This window comes from Stegostoma tigrinum, chromosome 14 (assembly GCF_030684315.1).
Source record: "Stegostoma tigrinum isolate sSteTig4 chromosome 14, sSteTig4.hap1, whole genome shotgun sequence".
Lineage (NCBI taxonomy): Eukaryota > Metazoa > Chordata > Chondrichthyes > Orectolobiformes > Stegostomatidae > Stegostoma > Stegostoma tigrinum.
Genome location: NC_081367.1, coordinates 4,649,973 through 4,672,441, shown reverse-complemented (window position 1 = coordinate 4,672,441; position 22,469 = coordinate 4,649,973). Strand labels below are relative to the sequence as shown.

At 42.6% G+C, this 22,469-nt stretch overlaps 1 protein-coding gene across 2 annotated transcripts; it reads left to right on the top strand.

Moving 5' to 3' along the window:
- The first annotated feature begins 2,963 nt into the window (after nt 1-2,963).
- On the top strand, nt 2,964-21,434 carry LOC125457428 (alpha-1,4-N-acetylglucosaminyltransferase-like). Of its 2 annotated transcripts, none has more exons than XM_048541605.1 (3): nt 2,964-3,319; nt 13,788-14,299; nt 19,446-21,434. In XM_048541605.1, the coding sequence occupies exons 2-3, from the start codon at nt 13,814-13,816 to the stop codon at nt 20,034-20,036; spliced, it is 1,077 nt and encodes a 358-aa protein (XP_048397562.1). In that variant the 5' UTR covers nt 2,964-3,319; nt 13,788-13,813; the 3' UTR covers nt 20,037-21,434. The 2 variants fall into 2 exon arrangements, with proteins under 2 accessions (XP_048397562.1, XP_048397563.1); XM_048541606.2 differs by lacking the exon at nt 2,964-3,319 and adding an exon at nt 3,393-3,543.
- The last annotated feature ends 1,035 nt before the right edge of the window (nt 21,435-22,469 follow it).

Genomic DNA, 22,469 nt, shown 5'->3' with positions numbered 1-22,469 from the left:
TCCAAGTGCGGTCTAACCAAAGTTTTATAGAGCTGCAACAAGATCTCACGACTCTTAAACTCAATCCCCCTGTTAATGAAAGCCAAAACACCATATGCTTTCTTAACAACCCTGTCCACTTGGATGGCCATTTTAAGGGATCTATGTATCTGCACACCAAGATCCCTCTGTTCCTCCACGCTGCCAAGAATCCTATCCTTTCAAATTTGACCTTCCAAAATGCATCACCTCGCATTTATCCAGGTTGAACTCCATCTGCCACCTCTCAGCCCATCTCTGCATCCTGTCAATGTCCCGCTGCAGCCGACAACAGCCCTCTACACTGTAAACGACACCTCCGACCTTTGTGTCATCTGCAAACTTGCTGACCCATCCTTCAATCCCCTCATCCAAGTCATTAATAAAAATTACAAACAGTAGAGGCCCAAGGACAGAGCCCTGTGGAACCCCACTCACCACTGACTTCCAGGCAGAATATTTTCCTTCTACTACCACTCGCTGTCTTCTGTTGGCCAGCCAATTCTGTATCCAAGCAGCTAAGTTCCCCTGTATCCCATTCCTCCTGACCTTCTGAATGAGCCTACCATGGGGAACCTTATCAAATGCCTTACTGAAGTCCATATACACCACATCCACAGCTCGACCCTCATCAACTTTTCTAGTCACATCCTCAAAAAACTCGATAAGGTTTGTAAGGCATGACCTACCCCTCACAAAGCCGTGTTGACTGTATTTGATCAAGCCATGCTCTTCCAGATGGTCATAAATCTTATCCCTCAGAATCCTTTCTAACACCTTGCAGACGACAGACGTTTGAGGATGAAGAACCTCTTGATGTTCCCTTTGACTGTTTCCCACCAGTCTGCTGGAGACTCAAAGTGAGGCTTAAAGGTTCTCCAACACACCTTATCACTTTTGAGATCCTCAATGTTTTCTGGGGTTAACAGTTTCCCATTTAGCTTCCACATTCCCTTGCCAACCTGCTGGCCCACCTGTAAGTGACAGTGACCAGCAGGAGGCAGTGTCAGAGGCAAACACTGGCTTGATGTGGGTGGATCTGACTGAGAACGTGAGGGACACAAACAGGAAATGTATCCTTGAGCGGATAGACCCATCTGGCCTTGACCAGGTGTATCTGTGCTGTGTGCCATCTGCAGGGGTGCTGAGGATGTTGTACAGCTTGGTGTCTTTAACTGTTTTCATCAGGAAACTGGACGTGGAGTCCATTTCATTGTCAGCCCCTTTGGATTGTCCATCTGTATCAATGACGCAGTTGAAGCCCTCCTTAACCTTGGAGATGGTGAAGTTGCCTCCTTGCAGCAGAATACCCATGCTGGAGGAGTGACTATCATTTCCCCCTGATGGCTCATGGGGCCCATAAGGTCCACCATCTCCTGCAGCTGCTGAGATGTGATACCCCACACTCCTACAGAAACAGGAGGTCTACCTTGACATTGGCCAGGTAAGCCAACACACTGTATGGTAGGTCTAACACTGATCACATTAATACTGGCAATTTTAGCACCCATTGTAAGCATTTATACAATTACTCAATATCCATTCACCCACGGTCTTGTTAGTGGGGGGCTCCCTGCATTCCCGTGGTTTGGGCAAACTGTTGGATACCCCCTGCCATGTCGGGCCGACGACAAAGCCAGGAAGATCCAGTTCCGAGTCTGACACAGCGACTGTCTTGCGCAGCTTCAGACTCACACGGTCACTGCTTCTGGCTGCCCAGAGCTGTGGTGTGGTGGGTGTCCTGTGGTTCCCGATGGCTGGAGGCTGAGGTTCACCGGTTCCTTCGGGATGTCCGGTGTTCTCGGTTGGGAGGTTCTCTTCTCATTCTCTGCTGTGGTGCTGTACCTCGCTGTGGTGGCATTCCGACCGCACATCTTCATCTTCAGAGGAGATGCTCTTCTGTCCTTCACGCAGCTGCCCCTTTCTGTCTTACTGAGGCACTTTGGGGGCTTCATGTGTTTTCTTTTTCTGGTTGTTTCTGACCGGGATCCACTCCCCCCGGCTCCTTCATTTCCTCCCCCTCCTCCATTGACTCTGTCTGTTGATGTGGGAGTCGGTTGGTTGCTGTCCCTCCGTGCTGGCTACTTTGCCCACCTTTCTGGCTTGCCCCTCCTTACTGACCTTTCTGGGTCCGTGGCTCCAGTTGCCACTTGAGGCCACGTGAGAGTAAGTGGTCTGCCCCCACCCCATCTCGGACAGGCTTTGTATTGGTGCTTCCCCGCACAGGTTGCAGCTCTTGGTCAAGTGCCCCTCCTGCCTACAGTTCCGGCAGAGAGTCACTCTGCAATCTGCCGCCACGCTCCCTGACCTCCTGCAGGTTCGGCACACTCCAGCCTGCCCGAATACGTCAGGTAACCTCAGCTCCCTTCAGTCACAAAGCTGGGGTGACGGTGGGAATTTCCCACTAACGTCCAACTTCAGCGTCACCTCGACCTGCCGCTTGCTAGCCCAGATTCCGAAGGGGTCCACTGCATCAGTGCTGCCCCCTTGAAGCTGTAATACCTACCTAGGAAGATCAGGACACCTGCTTGCCACGACACGGGGTTGTACATATGCATCATAACAGCCAGGCTCCTCTGTGCAGGGAGAACCGACTGTGGTGCTACATACAGGACACAGAGGGGACCCTCGCCTCTTTTTCTCCTCCTTTCAGGAGACAGTCACATTACTTCACACTCCTGAAGGTCATGCCCCTTCTGCGAAAATATATCTTGCACACACACCTTCAAGAATGGTCAGGCGGTGTTGGACACTACACTGAGGCTGGTCTCTGTCCGAATTGTGGTAATGATCGTGAGGCTGATCCCACACGTCAAGGGCTGAAGTGAAACATATGTTCTGTCAGACTTTTTTTTTGCGTTGCTCTCCCCACGTTGGAAAAAAATTACAGCAACATGGTGATTTTTGCTGCAATGTAAATACCTCATTGGTGTTGAATGTCAGATGTCTGTCCCACTCCATATGTGCATCTGTTTTTATCATGTTCAGTACGTGCGCGTTTCAACTTCTGAAACCATCTGTCTGAAATGTCCAAGATAATAAAATGTGAGGCTGGATGAACACAGCAGGCCAAGCAAATGTCCGTGCACGATTTCAAAACTACAAAAATATTTCTTCAATATTACTTTGCCATGCATTTAGCTGCCAGATAATACAATGTCAGACACACCCCGTATTGTCACTCCTGTGATTGACATTTGCTCCTTTCAAGCCTCTTCCTGATTGGGAAAGCAGACGGCACTTAATGCAACCATCATTACACACAGCTCATGATCCCTGGTTCCGGGACAAGTTCCAACAAGTAAGTGACGGCGATTTCTACATACTATCATTGCCAAATTGTGAATAAACTTTGCTCAGTCCCACCCCACTTGTAACTTTATTCTTACTGGGGACTGTATTTTAATAGTATGAAACAGGTTCTCACAACTGAGAGGTTTTCCAGACCCGAAATGTCAGCGCTCCTCTTCCTCTGATGCTGCTTGGCCTGCTGTCTTCATCCAGCTTCACACCGTGTTATTTCAGGTTTTCGACTGCTGTATTTGTATTTCTCAAACTTGTACTTTCAGTCTTTAAGAAGATAGAAAGTTTGAATCTCCTGGACAGGTCAGAATTACTCATAAAATTATCCAAGAGTCTAGTGAGAATGAGGAACCAAAAGAGATTAGTCCCAATCAATAAATCGCATTGGAAAAAATTATTGAGGCAGGAAATTGACCAACCCCAGGAACCTGATAACATTCTTTTGTCGTGTTGGCAGAGATAGCTACAGAAATATTGAAAGCATTGGCGATCAGCTTTCAATATTGCATTACCGTTGAGCGAGAGAGCGATTATCTGGCAGAGTATAATGTGAGAAAATATGAAGCTGTTCACTTGTCGGGAAGAACAAAAATTAACTATTAATTAGGAATAGAACGGCACTGTAACCTGAGGTATAGAGGAAATTATGTGTTCAAGTACATGAGTCACAACAAGTTAATATACAGAAAGTCAAGAAGATCAGTTGGATTCTGTCCTTTATTATGTCAGGAAATTAACATTGAAATAACGTTAATCTTCAGTCATACAAGGCATTGTTGAGACTAACTTCTCTAATACTACACGCAGTTTTGATCTCCGTTTTAAGGAGTATGAATGGAGGCAGTTTGGAGGAGGTTCACTCGCTTGACACTTGAATGAGCTGGCTGTTTTGTGACATTGAAACAAAACACGAAGTGCTCAGCAGTTCTGACAACATCTGTGGAGAGAGAAGCAGAGTTAATATTTTGACTCCAAAGGATCTTCCTTGGAACACAAGATGGCTGGAAAATTACGGTTTTTATGCCATTAACCGTAGGGGTGGGGTGGGAGAAGCGGAAGTGGAACAGATGATGAAGGTGCCCACGGCAAAAGACAAAGTTGATGCTGTTAAAGAGAGATTGCGATATAAAATTCACGCAAGCGGCCGATTTGAATTTAGAGAGAATAGTGTCAGAACAACTGAGAGCAAAGATAACAAGATACAAATGACACATGGGATTATGGTCATCAGAATGGACAGCAGTGTTTGTGCTCTGAAGTTGTTGGAATTAATGCTGAATCTCGAAGCCTTTAAAGCTCCTGAGTGAAAAATGAAGTACTGTTCCTCCAGACGTTTTTATTCCAATTTCCACAGTATTCTGCTCCAAGCTGGCTATCTTTTGAGGACCGTTCTGCAGTGTTACTGTTGGGGTTTAAAGAGTGAGAGGTGATGTCATTGAACTGTATGAGATCCTCAATGGTCTTGATAAGGGCGACATTGGAAGGATATTTTCTCATGTAGTTCAGTCCAGAACAAGGGGACACTGTTTAAAAACTAGGGCCGCCCATAGGGCAGAGAGGAGACAAAACCTTTTTCTTCTCAGAGGGTTGTGTAACTCTTTGCCTCAGAGTGTGAGGTGACTGACCATTCTTAAGACAGAGGAAGAAAGATTCTTTTGGGGCAAGGAAGTCAAAGTCAATAGAGGAAGTTGGGAATGTGGAATCCAAAACACAGCCATAATCTAATTGAAGGAGGGGCAGCTCCTATTCTTATTTTTCTATGTTTCTGTGATATTAAATATTGGCTCTGTAAAATATTAATGCGATTTTCTGGAGAGTACGTGCGGCAGTTTTCAAGTCATTTCCTTTAAAACTAAACAATATGTTTCTCACTGAGGTTTCCCTGAAGGTGCAGCAAAAAGCTGTCAGACAGAGCAGAAGGGAAGGGTACTGGCTGAGAAACTGCAGGACACGGTTAAACTAGGAGAGTCTGTTTCTGACGTTTTCTCCTCACACAGCTGAATGCATAAAAACACAAGGAGAAACTTTATTTGAAGAGCAACTTTCATGGTTTCTGAATGATCAATAATGTCTTAACAGTCAGTACGGTGTTCTGACAAATTCACATTTGTTGCATTAAGCAAGGCAGCTGTCTCTGTGCTGAGGGTGTGGCCAGAATCCTGTTAGGGATGGACTTCCTGGATTTCTACCCAGGGACACTGATGGAGCTGTGATATTGTTCCTTAGGTGGGGAACATGTGGCTGATTTTGGACCCCTCAGCCTGATGCCCTTGTCCTTCTGGCTGATTGAGGTTTCAGGCTTGCGAAATGTGGCCAAAGAAGTCTGTGTGTGTTTCTGCAATGCTTTTCTTATTGCATGGTACACACTGTAGCCACAGCACACAAATGGTGACGTGGCAAAGCTTTCAAGGCAATGCCAGCCCTGAGAGTAATTTGTTCTGGATGACCTTGAGTTCCCAGCTGAATTCCAGGGCATTCAGCTCTTTTTATGATATTAAAATGAGTTAAAAATATTAATTGAAAACTGACCCAAACAATATATATATAAAATGTATGCAGGCATGGGAGGGAAATATGCACAATCCCTTTAGGATTCAGTAACGCACAATCACCAATCTGACCTGTTACTGATTTATTTTCCTAACTTGTCCAACATTCAGAACTAGTTCAACAGGCATTTTGTTAATTTTAATACCATGAAATATTTATCATTAAGATTGCATTGAATTGGGTAGCAAACTCAACAGCTTTCAACCAGATTCTTTTCTTCATTGAAATCCATATTTTCATTCACCTTTGGATTTTGAGGATTCACCACATTCTCTGAGGTTGCTGTACTGCCAACAGTATAATGTGCCACTTCAACCTTCCTGTCAGCTTCTACCCATTCTTCGGTTTCACAGGTCTGTGGAAGGAGTTTCATTGTTCTGCTGCTGTTGTCATGATACACCACATTCATCTGTCTGATACCGTTCTCTCACATGCACTTACTCATCTGCAACCACTCTGTGCCATCGACTGCATCAATAGCCACCTGTCTTTCTTCTGCTCTCCACTTCTGTTTTTCGATCTCTACCTTCCCCTTTGCAGCTCTGATCACATGTCCCACTACTGACGTTTCCTTTACAAAATGTCAGTTTTGTGGTTTATTTTGCTCATTTCTGTTTTGGCCTTAATGTGGAATTTATAGCATACACCCTAGTATTCACATTTTAAAGATCTCTATTTTCTTCTGCAAGTCCTTACTTATTGTCCACAGTTTTGAATAGCATGTAGTGTTTTACAAGTTTTATTCATATTTCAAGTCTGAGCTTTCTTGTAGCTTCATCAAACCACTTATTTCTATCCCTCTGTCCTTTTGCTAGCATCTCATCTCCCGTCCTCTGATATAATTTGTCCCAAAGAGACAAACATACTGACTTGTTCAAGTGTGATACCACAAGACCATCAAATGGAAGAGTGGATGTAGACCATTCAACCCATCGAGTCTGTACCACTATTCAATGAGATCATGGTTGATCTGAAAGTTGTCAACTCCACTTTTCTGCCATTTCCCCACAACCCTTGCTTCTCTTACTGATTAAAAGCCTGTCTATCTCAGCCATGACCAACTGTGAGAACCCTTTGTGGTAAAGGATTTCACAGATTCCGTGCCCTGCGGGCGAAGAAATTGCTCCCCATCTTTGTCTTCAATGGGAACTGTATGGAGGACGCAGAGATTGCTGCAGATCTACAGAGGCATGAACTGATTAGAGATAGTTGGCATGGCTTTGTGCATGGCAAATTGTGTCTCTCAAACTTGAGGATGAGATCAAAGAGACAGATGAGGGCAGAGTAGTAGACATTGTCTACATGGACTTTAGTGAAATTTTTGACAAGGTTTCACATGGTAGACTGATTTGCTAAGTTAGATTACATGGGACTCAGGGAGAGCTTGCCAACTGGATACAAACTTGGCATAATGGTAGGAGACAGAGGGTGGTGGTGGAGGATTGTTTTTCAGATTGGAGGCCTGTGACCAGCAAGGGTTCCAAAGGGATTGGTGCTGGGTCCTCTATCGTTTGCTATTTACATAAATGATTTGGATGAGATTTTAGAAGGCATGGTCAGTCAGTTTGCGGATGACACCAAAATTGGTGGTATGGTTGGCAGTGAAGAGGATTATCTAAGATTACAAAGAGATTGATCGAAAGGACCAATTGGCTGAGGAGTGGCAGATGGAGTTTAATTTGAATAAATGTGAGGTATTACATTTTGGTAAAATGAATAAGGGAAGGACTTGCAGCTAGTGATATGGCCCTGGGTAGTGGTATTGAACAGAGAGACCGAGGGGTTCAGGTACATAGTTCTTTGAATGTTGCATCACAGGTAGACAGGGTGGTTACAAAGGTGTATGGAATACTTGTTTCATTGCTCAGACCATTGAATACAGGTGTTGGAACATTATGTTGAAGTTGTACAGGACATTGGTAAGACTATGTTTGGAATACTGTGTACAGTTCTGATCACCCTATGATAGGAAGGATATTATTAAATTAGAGAGGGTTCAGAAAAGATTTATCAGTATGTTGCTGCGACTGGAGGGTTTGAGTTACGAGGAGGGCCTGAATTGGCTAGGTCATTTTCACTTGAGCTTAAGAAACTGATGGGTGACCTCACAGAGGCTTATAAAATTGTAAGGGCATAGAGAAGGTGAATAGCAGAAGGTTCTTCCTCTAGGCTGGGGGAGTTAAAAAGTAGAGGGTACATTTTTAATATGAGAGGAGAAAGATTTTAAAGGGGCAACTTTTTCACAGAGAGGGTGGTTCGTACGTGGAATGAACTGCTAGAGGAAGTGGTAGATGCAGCTACAGTAACAGCATTTAAATGACTTTTGTTTAGGCACATGAATAGGAAACCTTTTGAGGGATATGGGTGAAATGCAGGGCAATGGGACTGGTTTACTTTGGGGAACTTGATTGGCATGGACAAGTTGGACCAAAGGGTCTCTTTTTTGTGCTACATGACTCTATAACTCAAAATTTACTTCCTCCCCCTTCATTATATTTTTGGTCACATTTTATTGATTTGTAAAAGCTCCTCCAATCTACTTGCTAATTACTAATCCTTGTCATATTGCACATTCTTTTTCATTCAATCTAACACACTCCATAATCACTCTGGTTAACCATAGTTGGCTCGCTCCCTTCCTAAAATGCTACTTCTTCATTGGAACATAGCTTTCCTGTGAGCCATGAATTGTTTTCATAAACATATGCCATTGTTCTTCAAACATATTTGTTGCTAAACTCCCTTACCAGTCCATTCCAGCCAGCCCTAGACTGTCCTGCATCAAACCTATCAGGTCCCCTCAGAATCTTACAATTCCAATAAGGTTGCCTCTAATTCTTCTCCAACAGGACCAATTGACTTGGTGCTTCCTCATAAAATATAATGCTTGGGTTCAAGCTAATAAATCATTTCTGGACTGCTACCAATGCCACTACATGTTTTCCTAAAAGATGGAATCCAACTTGTTCAGTGGATTCTAGGTATGGTCTAAAACATGCATTGGTTTAGTTTCTGTGGTCAAAGTTGTGCCTAAGTTGCAGCAACATCTTTCAATTAAATTTATCTTTGAAATAAGCCAATATTCCATTCTTCTTTCTTGTTACCTGCTGAACTTGTACATTAGCTGTTTGTTGTCTATACACAAGGACATGCAAATTGCTGCAATGCAGCTTTTTGGAGTCCTTCCCCATTTAAACAATGTGCAGCTCTGTATTGTTCCTGCCAAAATGCGTGACCTCACATTTTCCCAAATTCCATGTGCCAAGATTTTGCACTCAGTTTCCAGTCCCTCTGTAGACTCTGTCTATCTTCCTCACCACTAGCCTTCTCATCTATCATTATGTCAGCCACAAATCTGACTTTGTTCATTCAAAACTGCATACACAAGCCATTAATATATCCTGCAAAGAGAGTGCTAGGGCCGGTGCCACTGCAGTATTCAGAGGTTTCCGCCCTGAAAATCCCCTTATCTCAACTCCCTACTTTCTACTCGTTACCCAATCCTCTATCTATGCTAACATACTACCTCCAACACCATGGGTTCTTATCTTAATAAGCAACCCAATGTGTGGTAATTTGTCAATTGCCTTCCGAATAGACAGTTATATTACATCGACTGTTTTCCTGTTCTGTATCCTGATTGTCACCTCCTGAAAGAATACTAGTAAATTTGTCAGACATGATTTTCCCTTCATGAAACTATGCTGACTCTATTTGAGTGTATTATTCATTTCTAAACACACTACTATCACATCCTTTATGATAGATTCTAAGATTTTTCCAATGACAGACATTATGTTAATTGGCTTTTAGTCACCTGTCTGTTTTTGTCCCCCTCCTCATTTAAATTATGGTGTTACCACTGGCAACTTTCTAATTCCCTTGGACTTTTCTAGTACCTAAAGCTTAGAGTCACAGTCATAGAGCCATAAGATTATGGCTAGTCTATCCATTATCTCTGTGGGCAGTTTCTGGAGTGTACTCCATCAGGTTCAGGGGCCTTTAGCCACATTAATTTCTCCAGTACTTTTTCTACTGACTGTTATTATATTTATTTCCTCTGCCCTTTTTGCTTCTTATGCCTCTTGATTAGTTAGCACTTTGGAAACCTGATGGAAAATATTTATTCAACATTCCTGTCACTTCTTGGTTCACCATTATTATTTCTCTAGCCTCACTCTCTAATGGTGCCTTTGTTCACTTTGGTTTCAATCTTCCTTTGCATTTATTAAAAGAAGCTCTTACTGTCCATTTTGATATTACATGCCAGTATGCCTCCAGACTTCATCCTTCCCTTTTTTGGGTAATCATTTGATGCTTTTTACAAAAATGTTTCCAATCCTCTAGCTTATGACAAATTTTTGATTTTTAAAATTTTGATACTATCCTTGAATTCCTTGGTCAACCACAATTGGTTTTTGGCCTTCCTAGAATTCTTCATCCTGACTAGGCATATGTTTTTTTGTGAGTCAAGAACTATTTTCTTAAATTGTCAATCAACTGTTTTTTCTGCTAAAATGCTTTCTCACTTCACTCTGGCCAACCCCACCCTCATTTCTTCGTAATTACCCCTATTTAAATAGGAACAGTTGTTCCTAACCAAGTTTTTCACTCTGTGTGAGTGTTCACTTCTACCATGTCATGGTTGCTTCCTCAGGAATCTTTTGCTCTGAAATGATTTCTTAAATCTGCCTTATTACATATAACCAGACCCAAAATAGCCTGCTGTCTGATTGGATTCACAACATAATATTTTAGGAAACTCTCCTGAATATGCTCGATAAATTCTTCCTAGTGGACACCTCTGCCAATTTGCTTTTCCCAATCTACACAAAGATCAAAGTCTGCCATGATGAATATACTGTCTTTGTTAGCACTCTTATTTTCTGGACCACCAAATAGCTATTATTATGAGACCTATAGACTACTCCCACTAGTGTCTTCTTCATCTATTTATTTCTTATTTCCATCAATCCAAGATTATTTTTTGCTATTGTATTCATTCCATCTTGTACCAACAAAGCTTTCAAACCATCCTTTTCTGCCTGCCTGTCCCTTCAAAAAGTTGCGTTTCGCTAAACATTTACTTCCCAGTTTTGATTTTGTTATAGCCACATCTTCTTAATGGTTGCAATAACATGTCCATTATTCTCCATTTGTGCCACTGATTCATTTATTTTGTTCAACAAATTATGTGCATTCAAGCAAAGAGCCATTAATTTTACCTTTTTCTGATTTCTTTTCCCCTTGATTGACACCAGTTTGTATCCTGTCCCACTGTAGGTATCATTACCCAAATAGCTGCCACATCCTTTTGCTTTGTAAGCCTGCATTGCTCCTCTCTCAAAATGTACCCCCTCTAATTAGTTTCACGCCCTCTGTGCCCCTGGTTATATGAATCACCAGGACACTGCTCCCAGCATGGTTCATGTGAAGCCATCCCAGCAAAACAGTCTATTCTACCCCAGTGCTAGTACCAGTGCCTCATGATCTGAAATCCGTTCCTGCCACACCAATCTCTGAGCCACACACTTAACTCTTTGACTTTACCCTTCGTCAGTTTGCCTGTGGCTCGTAATAATCCTGAAATGATTACCTAGAAGGTTCTGTTGTTTAATTTAACTCCAAACTGTTTAAGCTCTTTCAGGAGAACCTCATTGCTTATCTTACCAATGTTGCTGCCACCAACATGGGTGATGACAACTGGATCCCTCCCGACCCTTTCCATGATCTCCTCCAGTCCTGAGGAGATATCCTTAATCCTGGCACTGGACAGGAAGCACATCCTTAAGGATTTCAGCTCACAGCTGCAGAGAAGAGTGACTATCCCCATGATTACAGTGCCCCCACCCTGGCCCTTAGGTTGACTTTATGAAGTTGGTAGATAAGAAATTGGTAAAAATGTTCCTGTACACAAATTCAGGTTCATGAGGGTGAACCTGAAAATTTTCCAGTATTGGAATAGCTTCCCCAACTTCTGAAATGTTCTTTCACTGTGAGTTCAAAAACATGATGCCAACAATATGGAAAAAACATTTTCTTGTCATTGATCGTAAATTATAAGAAATCATGCAATACCCTCTGATGCATACATTTCTCAACTATCAAAAATCTTCTGTGAGCATGCATCATTTGCACACTTTCAGGTTGTATTCCTATTGTTAATTTGTGTTAAATCAGTAAAACTAGTTTCCCTCATACTTATCAGGGGAGAATTCAGCAAACGTCAGTGACATAAGATTCTTTCACTGTATTTGATCAAGACATTCCCAGAGATAAAAGTTGATAGAATTTTTCTGCAGCCTCTTGGTCGACTGATTTTTGCTTACCTAACTTCCTTGGCTGGATTTTCTGCAGAGTGGATATCTTCCTCAGATTGCTTTTCTTGTTAACAAAAGCAGAGTTTTGTATTTTTGAGACAGGTTTCCTGTCAGCGCTCCCTCAGAAATACTGAGCTGTGCTTCCATTTAGACAGTCCTCTTGTCACGCAGAGCTGTCAGAGGAAGGTAAACTTTGCCCCCCTCCTCCTCTCAGAGCAGTTAGCAGCCACTTTGACATCCACAGCTCATCATTATGCTAAATGGGACAGACTTCAAACAGACCATGCAACCCAAGCCTGTACCTCCATGAGGTGCTATGGGCCATCAACAATCTGCAACCTCATGGCCCAGCATATTTCCCACTCAACTATTACCATCAAACCAGGGGATCAACCCTGGTTCAAAGGAGTATGCAGGAAGGGCATGACATGAGCACCACCATGCATACCTAAAAATGAGGTGTGAATCTAGTGAAGCCACCAAAAATATCTCCCTGCATATCAAACAGCGTAAGCAGCAGGTGATCGACAGTGCTAGGCAATCTCACAACCAAGGAATCACATTTACGCTCCCCAGTCTGCCACATTGAGTTGTGAATGGTGGAGGACAATTAAATAACTCACTGGAGGAGGAGGGTCCACAAATATTTCCACCCTCAATGATGGGTAAAGCCAGGACATCAAAGGTGGCGCGGTGGCTCAGTGGTTAGCACTGCAGCCTCACAGCGCCAGGGACCTGGGCTTGATTCCAGCCTTGGGCGACTGTCTGTGTGGAGTTTGCACATTCTCCCCATGTCTGTGTGGGTTTCCTCTGGGTGCTCTGATTTCCTCCCACAGTCCAAAGATGTGCAGACTAGGTGATCAGCCATGCTAAATTGGCTGTAGAGTTCAGGGATTTGTGGGTTATGGGGGGTGCCTGGGTGGGATGCTTCAAGGGGCGGTGTGGACTTGCTGGGCCAAATGGCCTGTTTTCACACTGTAGGTAATCTAATCTAATCTAATCAATGCAAAAGATAAGGCTGGGGTGTTCATAATATTCTCTAGGCAGAAGTGCTGAGTGGATGACGTATCTTGGCCTCCGCCTGTGGCCCCCGGAATCACTGATGTCAGTGTTCAGGCAATCTGATTCACTCCATCCAATATCAAGAATCGGTTGGAGGCACTAGATACTGCAAAGGCTATGGGCCGCAACAACATTCTCGCAATGGTACTCCAGAACCTGCACTCCCCTCAATTTGGCTTCCAATGGGGTCACAGATCTTCTGAACTCATTCAAGCATTGGCTCATTTTTTGTAACTAGAGTTGAATTCCAGAGGTGAGGTGAAAGTGGCAGTCCTTGACATCTAGGCTGTAGTTGAAGAATGATAATATCAAGGAGCCCTTGCAATGGAGGCAATGGGGCACCCTTTCTGCTCGCTGGAAGCATATCTATTTGCTGTTGTTATTTTGTCATTTCAGTTTTATTTTTCAGTTCCAAAAACTTAAAAGTGTGGCTGAAGTAAATTCTAGACAATATTTTCATTCTGTTCCTGCAGACAGAAAATGTGGAGGATAAAAACAGCATTTTTATTCTGTCCTTAATCATTCTTTTTACAGGGGTCATCGAACGAACGACATCAGTTATGAAGACGTGTCAAATCTTTTTGTTATTTTCCCTCACACTAGTGTTTACCATCATTGTATATTTTGTTTTGAATCCCTCTTTGAATAAGTTATTGTTAAGATTAAATGAGTTTACAATCACATTGGCAAACTACTCAGCCAAACTAACCTCCAGTGACCAAATGTCTGGTCAGGTCACCCCTGAAAACACAATGATTGTGAGACGCCCACACCCAACCACAGAGCCCGGAATTATGTTTTTACAGAGCTCCAGTGAACTAAACCCTTCCCCTTTGGCCATGTGCAGCATCGAATCAGCAGCTAGACTAAACCCAAACAAACCAGTTTATTTTTTCATGAAAGCAATCAATGGGAGCGTACCCATGTATCGAGGACCTGAGTACAAAGGCATCCTTCTGCTTTCTTCGTTCAAGAATGTGGTCATATTGCCCTTGAATCCTAAAGAATTATTCAGCGACACACCCTTGGCTGGATGGCATGAGAAGGTAAGGAATTGTACGGAGCTAGCCGTTTGATGTGTGGATGGTAAAAGCTGTTATTGGTCTTCATTCTGAACAAAGACATGATTTCCAAATCTTTAGATTCGGAAATTGTGTGTTTAAGTTCCAGCTAACTTGAAGTGGGTCATATGACCTTTACTGCAGTCTTTCGGTGATAATGGGTGGATATTGTTAGAGACAGAGCAAAGGTTAGATTGTTTTGCTGGGAAGGAGGTGCAATTTACTGGAAATCTGAATCATATTTGCAAAGTTATTGATTTCTATAGGAATCATAAAAGAACTCCAAACTCAATCTAATTTTGATGCAGAACCACTGCACTTGAAAGGTTGACTCTACTTTCATTCCCACAGATGCTGCCAGACCTGTTGATTTTCACCAGCAATTTCTGTTTTTGTTCTGCTTTAAATAACTTGGTTAAATTTGCGTGTGTTTCTTTGAAGCAAGCAGCTTCTGGCACTGACGGCTTTCTGTCAATCTCCTGAAAACCCTTATCCCAATAAAGCACTGCAGCCTGAATAAATGTTGATAGCTGTTAGCAGGAAGCTAGTCTAGACTAACTCATCACAGCTTTAAATAAGAAAAGGAATTTTAGAACTGTCAGTCAGTTAGAAGCACAGTCGGCGCAGGGAGACCATCTCAGTGAGAGGCTGGCTAAATGAGTATATTTGGGAATTTGGCTCAATGTGTTGGGGAGAGGTGCTCTAAGTAAGGATGACTGAAAGAAGCAAAGTATGGTGAGTGGAAAGTTTGGTAAAGGCTGGAAAGGAAGTTTCTTATCTGCAACTTCCAACTGTGTGCAAAAGGGGCAGATGAATTCATAACTATTGTTCAAAACTTCAGGTTTTATCAGAATTTTACATGTTGCATACTTTTGTCAATATTGCAATGATTTCTGGCTATGCTAAAACATTTTAGGAGATGTAGGCTGTGTGAATTATAAATGATTTAACAATTAATAAATAATTCTGTCCCCTCATTAGAGACAGCAGGTCATGTGATGTGTTGTGCTTACTGAATGAAGGGTGTTTCTGAATATCGGGGTGTTCCAGGGGAAACATGTTTGCAGGATGTACTTGCTGCTGCATGAACCTCAGCTGAGAGTTACTTTCTTCCGAGAGGTTCTCACACTCATGAGGACAGGCTCTTGGATTTGGGCACAGTTCAAGGAGTGTGTAACACATGTGCCCCCCCCCCCACCCCCTCCCTGCCAAGAGGGTAGGGCCCCAGGAGCCTTAGCCTTTGTAATTGTCCAATCAGCCTGAGATTTGTATCTTGTTTGGATGAGAATGAGGGCTGAGGGAATGGTGAGCTCGGTGGCCATGGCACTGTATTACAGAGAGTCACTCAGCTAGGGAATGTAAGAAGGAATGTAGAGGTAGTGGAGAATACCATAGTGAGGGGAATAGTGCAAGGGAGAGCCCAGGTGGCTTGTCAACGTTAAAGTTGGTGTTATATTTCCAAGTCAGGATGGTGAGTGACTTGGAGGAGAAGCTGCAGGTTACATGGAACAAGGATATGGTAGCGATTACAGAAACTTGGTTGAGAGAAGGACAGGACTGGCAGCACAACATTCCAACTTTTCGATGTTACAAGTGAGATACAGAGTGATGTAAAAGGGGCTTTGGAGTTGCATTACTGATTAAGGAGAATATCACAGCTCTACCATGCGAAAGACATCATGGAGGGCTCATCCAGAGAGACAATATGCATAGAACTCAGGAATATGTAAGGTGTAATCACTAGGTAACCCTTGTTCCCCATACTGATCAAGAACCTGCCCGTCTCTGTCTTAAATATACTCAATGACTGGGCCATCACAGCTTTCTGCAATAATGAGCTCCACAGATTCACCACCCTCTAGCTGAACAAATTCATCCTCAACTCAGTACTAAAGGATCATCCCTTGACATTGAGGCTGTGCCCTTGGGCCCTACCCTCTCCTCCTAGTGGAAATGTCTTCCTCATGTCCAATCTATCCAGGCTTATCAGTACTCTGTAAGCTTCAATCAGATTCCCCCTTGTCTCTGTAACCTCCAGCAAATATTGACTGCTGTTCATATGACAAGTCCTTCATCCCTGGGATGATTCTTGAAAACCTATTTTGGAGCCTCTCCAGTGTAGAACATTCATCCTTTGATACAGGGCCCAAAGTTGCTCAGAATATTCCAAATGTGGTCTGACTAGAGCATTATACAGCCGTAGCAATACATCTCAGGTCTTGTATTTTTACCCTCTTGAAATGAACGCTAACAATACATTTGTGAACTGAACCTGCATGTTAACCTTAAGAAAATCCCCTGAACTAGACTTCTGAAGCCTTTTCTCATTTAGAAAATAATCTATGCCTCTATTCTTCCCATTAAAGTGCATAATCTCACATTTTTCCAAATTGCCTTCCACTTGCCACTTCTTAGCCCACTGCCCTAGCCTGTCCGAGTCCTTCTGCAGCGTCCCTACTTCCTCAACACTATCTGCTCCTAAACCTATGTTTGTGGCAGCTGCAAACTTAGCAACAATACCCTCAGTCCCTTAGTCCAGATTTTTCATGTATAATATGAATAGTTATCCCAAAACTGACCCCTCTAGAACTCCAGTAGTCACTGGCTGCCCTGCTGAAAGAGACTTCTTTATTCCTGCTCTGCCTTCTGCCAGTCAGCCAGTCCTTTTATCTTTGCCAGGACCATGAGGCTCACACCATGGGTCTTATCATATTTAGCAGCTTCCTGTGTGGTACCTTGTCAAAGGCCATCCAGAAGTCCAATGAAATCACATCTACTGGCTCTCATTTGTCTAACTTGCTCGTCACCTCCTCAAAGAATTCTAACAGATTTGTCAGGCTGCCCTCCCCTGATGAAACCATGCAGACACAGCCCTATTTTATCATGCACTTCCAATTACTTGGCAATCTTAGCCTGAATAATAGACTGTCAATAGTTTTGTCAGTGACTGATGTCAGGCTGACAATTTTTATCTTCTATCTCCCTCCCTTTTTAAACAGGGGTGTTGCATGAGCCATTCCCAGTCCTCCAGGACACAACCTGACTCTAGCCATTTATGAAAGATCACAATAAATGCCTTCACCATCCCACCTACCTCCCACCCTCTCTCTATTTATTTTGGAGCTCCCTTCCCCCTCCCCCATTTCTGAAGGAGAGTCCCGACCCGAAATGTCAATTTTCCTGCTCCTCTGATGCTGCCTGGCCTGCTGTGCTCCTCCAGCTCCACTCTGTGTTATCCAATGTTAGCCATTTCTCTTTTGCTGTTCTTTAACTCTGGCCGTACAGATTCTGTGCTGACTGATGCTACATCATTTCTTAGTATTGCTTGTTACAAACAAGGTGCCCCCTTCCCCACTTTGCCCATCTGCCTGCCCTTTTGATAGGACGTGTATCCTTGGATATTTAGTTCCCAGCCCTGATCCCCTTGTAGGCATGTCTGTGCGATGCCCACAATGTCAAACCCACCAATTTAAGTCTACACTGCAAGCTCATCTGCCTTGCTTCATATTCTGTGTGCATTTAAATGCAACACCATCAATCCTACACGGTCTGCCTCTTTTTCATCATTGTCCCCTTACTCATTCCATACTGTCTGTCCTATTACTTGTTCCAGAAAATTTAATAACTTCTACTGAGTGTTTCCCATCTGTAACATTTACCATAATTTTTTATGCAACTGAACTCACCCCTAGCTATTTACTTAAAGCCCTATTTACAGTCCTACTTATGTGATTTGACAGAACTTTGCAAACAAAAGTATAACTTATACAATTAAAAGTAGAATCTTGGATAAAGTTCTGGATTAGAAAGATCAGGGGTTCAGGTACATAATTCTTTGAAGTTTGCATCACATATAGATATGTTGGTTAAGAAGATGTTTAGCATGTTTGCCTTCATTGCTCAGAGCTTTGAGTATAGGAGTTGGCACATCGTGTTGAGATTTTACAGGATACTGGTGAGGCCTCTTCTGGAGTATTGTGTCCACGTCTGGTCTCCCTGTTATAGGAACAATATTATTAAGCTGGAGAGATTTCAGTAGAGATTTACCACCATGTTGCCAGGAATGGTGGGTTTGAGTTCTGAGGCTGGACGGGCTGGGACGTATTTCAGTGGCGTGTAGAAGGTTAAGAGGTGTCCTTATTGAGGTTTATAAAATCATGAGGCTTGTAGATAAGGTGAATGACAAGTGTCTTTTCCCATGGATAGACAATTTCAAGATAAGAGGGCGTCCTTTTAAGAGAGAAGAGAAAGATTGAAAAAATACATGATGGGCAATTTTATTACACAGAGAGTGGTTCATGTGTGGAATGAACTTCTAGAGGAAGTGATGATTGCAAATACAATTGCTGAGTTTAAAAGATATTTTAAATAAGCACATGAATAGGAAATGTTTGGAGGGATATGAGCTAAGCACAGGCAGGTGGGACTAGTTTAGTTTCGAATTATGATCAGCATGGACCAGTTGGACCAAAGGGTCTGTTTCCATTCTGTATGATTCTATGACTCTGGCCCCAGCATGATTCAGGTAGAGCCCATCCCATTGGAACAGCTCCCTTCTTCCCAGTACTAGTGAAAACGAGACATGATTTTGAACCCATTTCACCCACACCAATCCATGAGTCACATATTTACCTCTTTAATTTTGTTGACCCTGTGCCAATTAGCTTGTGGACCAGGTACTAAAAAGGAGGTTATTACCTTTTGAGTTATGTTTCTTTAATGTAGCCTCTACCTGTTCATACTCCCCCAGCAGAACCACTTTCCCCTTTCTAATGTATATCATTGATAGCTACGTGCACCGAATTCCCACACCATCCCCAAAATTCCACAAACTATTTTCTCACTCAGGCTCTGTTGCACTCCCAATGTGATCTCTCCTTCCTTACCATGTTAAGCTAACTGGGATTGAAAGCAAATTACTGACATGGCTGGAAAATTGTTTGAGTTGCAGGCAACAGAATGTAGGGATAATGGGTAGGGACTCAAACTGGCAAGATGTGACCACAGGATCTGTGTTATTCATATTATTAATGACTTGGATAATGGCATAGAAAGTCAAATGTCCAGTGTTTGGATTGAAGGATGATTTACAATAATGAAATTCTAAATAAAGAATTTTGCTGTGTTCCAGGTAGATCCCAGCAAAGAAAGGCATTGGCTCCATGTGCTCGCAGATGGCTGTCGGCTTGCCTTGCTGTGGAAGTACGGGGGCATCTATCTGGACACGGATATCATTTCACTCAAACCCTTAGAGTTCCGAAATTTTATCTGTGCAGAATCAGAGCATTCTGCTAATAATGCAGCTTTGGGATTTAACCGTTCACATTCCTTCATCGAGAGTTGCTTAAGAGATTTTGTTGAGAAATACATTGGAGGAGTTTGGGGCCAACAGGGTCCGAGACTGATTACCCGGATGCTGAAGAAATGGTCTGGAACTGATAAACTTCAAAGCCTCTTCAACAAAGATTGCAATGGGATTGTGTACTTGTCCAACAACTGGTTCTACCCAATTCCATACAGCAACTGGGGGAGATACTTCCGAAAAAATACTTGGAACAAGACCAGTAATGAGATTGAAAAAGAATTCTCAAAGACGAGTGGAGTTCATGTCTGGCATTATATGTTTGGCAATAAGAAAATTCAAATCAAAGAAAGTAAATCTTTAATAGAATATTTCTTTAGTAAATATTGTCCAAGCACATATGAAACTATCTCAATATAATTTTTATTTGAGTGTCGATTTGAATATTTGTATTAATTGTTAATTACCACAAAAATCATTGCTAACCAAATCAGTTATGGTGGTTGATATTATGGTGATCCACTTGGCCTCATCTCATTGTATCGTCATCTCTATCCTTCTACTCTCTGTGAGGCTGCTGGGTAATGGTAAGGAAGAGGAGGTGTGGAATCAGCATCTCATTTTAGCTCCCTTCCCTTTCAATGGTATCACTTACTGTGTGTAATTCTTTGAGGTTTATGGGATGAGGCTGGGATTGGGGAGATTTTGAAACTGGTAAAGCCCACATTGAGACCATTGGTTTGGAGGTTCCTGAGGCAGAATATGAGACCCTTCTCCAGTTTCCAATTTGTGTCATTCTGGCACAGTTTAGCCACTTTACTAACACCTTTCGCCCCCAACCTCAGGTTCACCTGGACCATCTCTGATAACTCTTTCTCCTTCCTGGACCTTCTTTGAGGTTTATGTCTCCAATATAATCAAAGCCTCATCATTCAAAATTGTCTAATTCTGTTTCACTGTTGATCTACTGGATTCTTACTTTGCCCCAGTACCATTATTACTGACATTGCATAATTTAAATGATTGAATTTCTTCTGCACAGAAACACACCGTATCATTGGGACTAGACCATATACTATATCAGGAGTGACAGTGATGTTTTAACACTGACAGATATCCCTCATTCACATCATAGAATCATTCAATTCCTTGGAAGCAGGCTATTCAGCCCATCGAGTCTACACTGACCCTTCAAATACTCCATCCAGAACCACTTCATCCTTGCATTTCCATGGTTAATTCATCTAGCCTGCACATCCCTGAACACTGTGGGCAATTTAGCACGACCAATCCCTCTAACTTGCACATCTTTGGACTGGGGGAGGAAACGGGGGGACCTGGAGGAAGCCCATGCAGACATAGGGAGAATGTGCAAACTTCATACATAGTGGACAAAGGCTGCAAACTGCCTTCATTGTTGTTCCTGTCAGTAACTTGTCATTAGTATTTGCAATCTCTTGATTATGTAATTTGTGGGAATAAACTGCTCAAAGTCTATGACAATTTGACCATTGACTGTTGTGAATGGTGTATCTCTGCTGTGGCAGTCTTTACTGTTGGAGGGATGCCTTATCTGGGTGAAGTTACTAGTTTGTACATGTACAGCATACAATATATTCTGTAGGATATTTAGTTCTGATGTTGACGTTATTTATTTACTGAAACACTGCCTTGCACCTGTACTGAGATTGTATTCGATATATATACTCAATGCAACTTTTGATTTGTACAACTTATAAATTACTTTTTTATAAATTACAGATTCCTGTTTAAAACCTCCAACAGTTTTCATGAAATAAAGGAAATCTTTGCCTTGTTTCTGTTTAGTGATTACATGGATAATTATTTGGATGTGTCCATTGACGTAATTAATTGACCTGGCAGATCCAGTCTTTGTAGCTGAACCAAAAGGGTCTGTCACTTTGTAGAATTGAGCTTATAGTTGAGCTTTGGTTACAATTAGAATGGAAAGACATGACAAGCTGGGGGCTTCTGGCAATTTTTATAAACAGCTTGATCCCCAGCTACCCATCTCGAACTGGTATCTAAGGGAGATACATCTACTGGTCAGAGACAAGGGTCTAGGCCCATAACGTCAGCTTTGCTACCCCTAAAATGCTGCTCAGCCTGCTATGTTCATCCAGCTCTACACTTTGTTACTGGTCATTGTGTCAACTTGCTGTATATCTCTGGGATCCTCTGTGAGGGAGTTCTATCTGTCTGTCATCATCAATGTGATGGGAGCAGCTCCTCTACTGAATATTGAAATGTCAGTACGTAACATGCCCAGAAACAAACAGTGTGCTGAAGGAAATGGACTGGAGTTATACTGCACCCACAATAAACTTACTGATGTGAGGCCTAAGGATGGCATTTTGCATCATTTGGTTTTAATTCTGTCGGGGCTCAGATCAGCCCTGTCTCTCAGGGACATTGCCACTGCTGCATACATTCCAGTTGAACAGGCTGTGGATTGATGTGATGGGGACAGTGTAACTCCATCCCAATGCCCCGGGCTCCTGCTGTTTCTAGTGTTTGGATTTAGGCCATTTGGACCCATCTTGAGAAAGGAATCCAGGTTTGAGAGTAACCAGCAAATCACTGCAACAGCTTCACCCTGAAGTGGAGAGAATGGTCCTGAAGCTGACATCGTGCCACCTTGCCCTCAGCTGAGACATCCCATTGGAGCATTTTGGAGTGAAGCCATGGAGATGATTGTGCTTGCAGGGTTGGACCATGTGAAGATGTCCCACATGTTGGTGTGAGCTGATTCCTGCTGAAAGATTGTGTTTTTATTCATGTTGAGGCTTTGTTTCATTCTGTTTAAATCTCAAGTCCAACTGGAACTGGATA

Coding starts and splice junctions, on each gene's coding strand:
- LOC125457428 (XM_048541605.1), top strand. CDS start 13,814: ATGAAGACGTGTCAAATCTTTTTGTTATTTTCCCTCACACTAGTGTTT. Junction 14,300..19,445: donor TGGCTGGATGGCATGAGAAG/GTAAGGAATTGT, acceptor GCTGTGTTCCAG/GTAGATCCCAGCAAAGAAAG.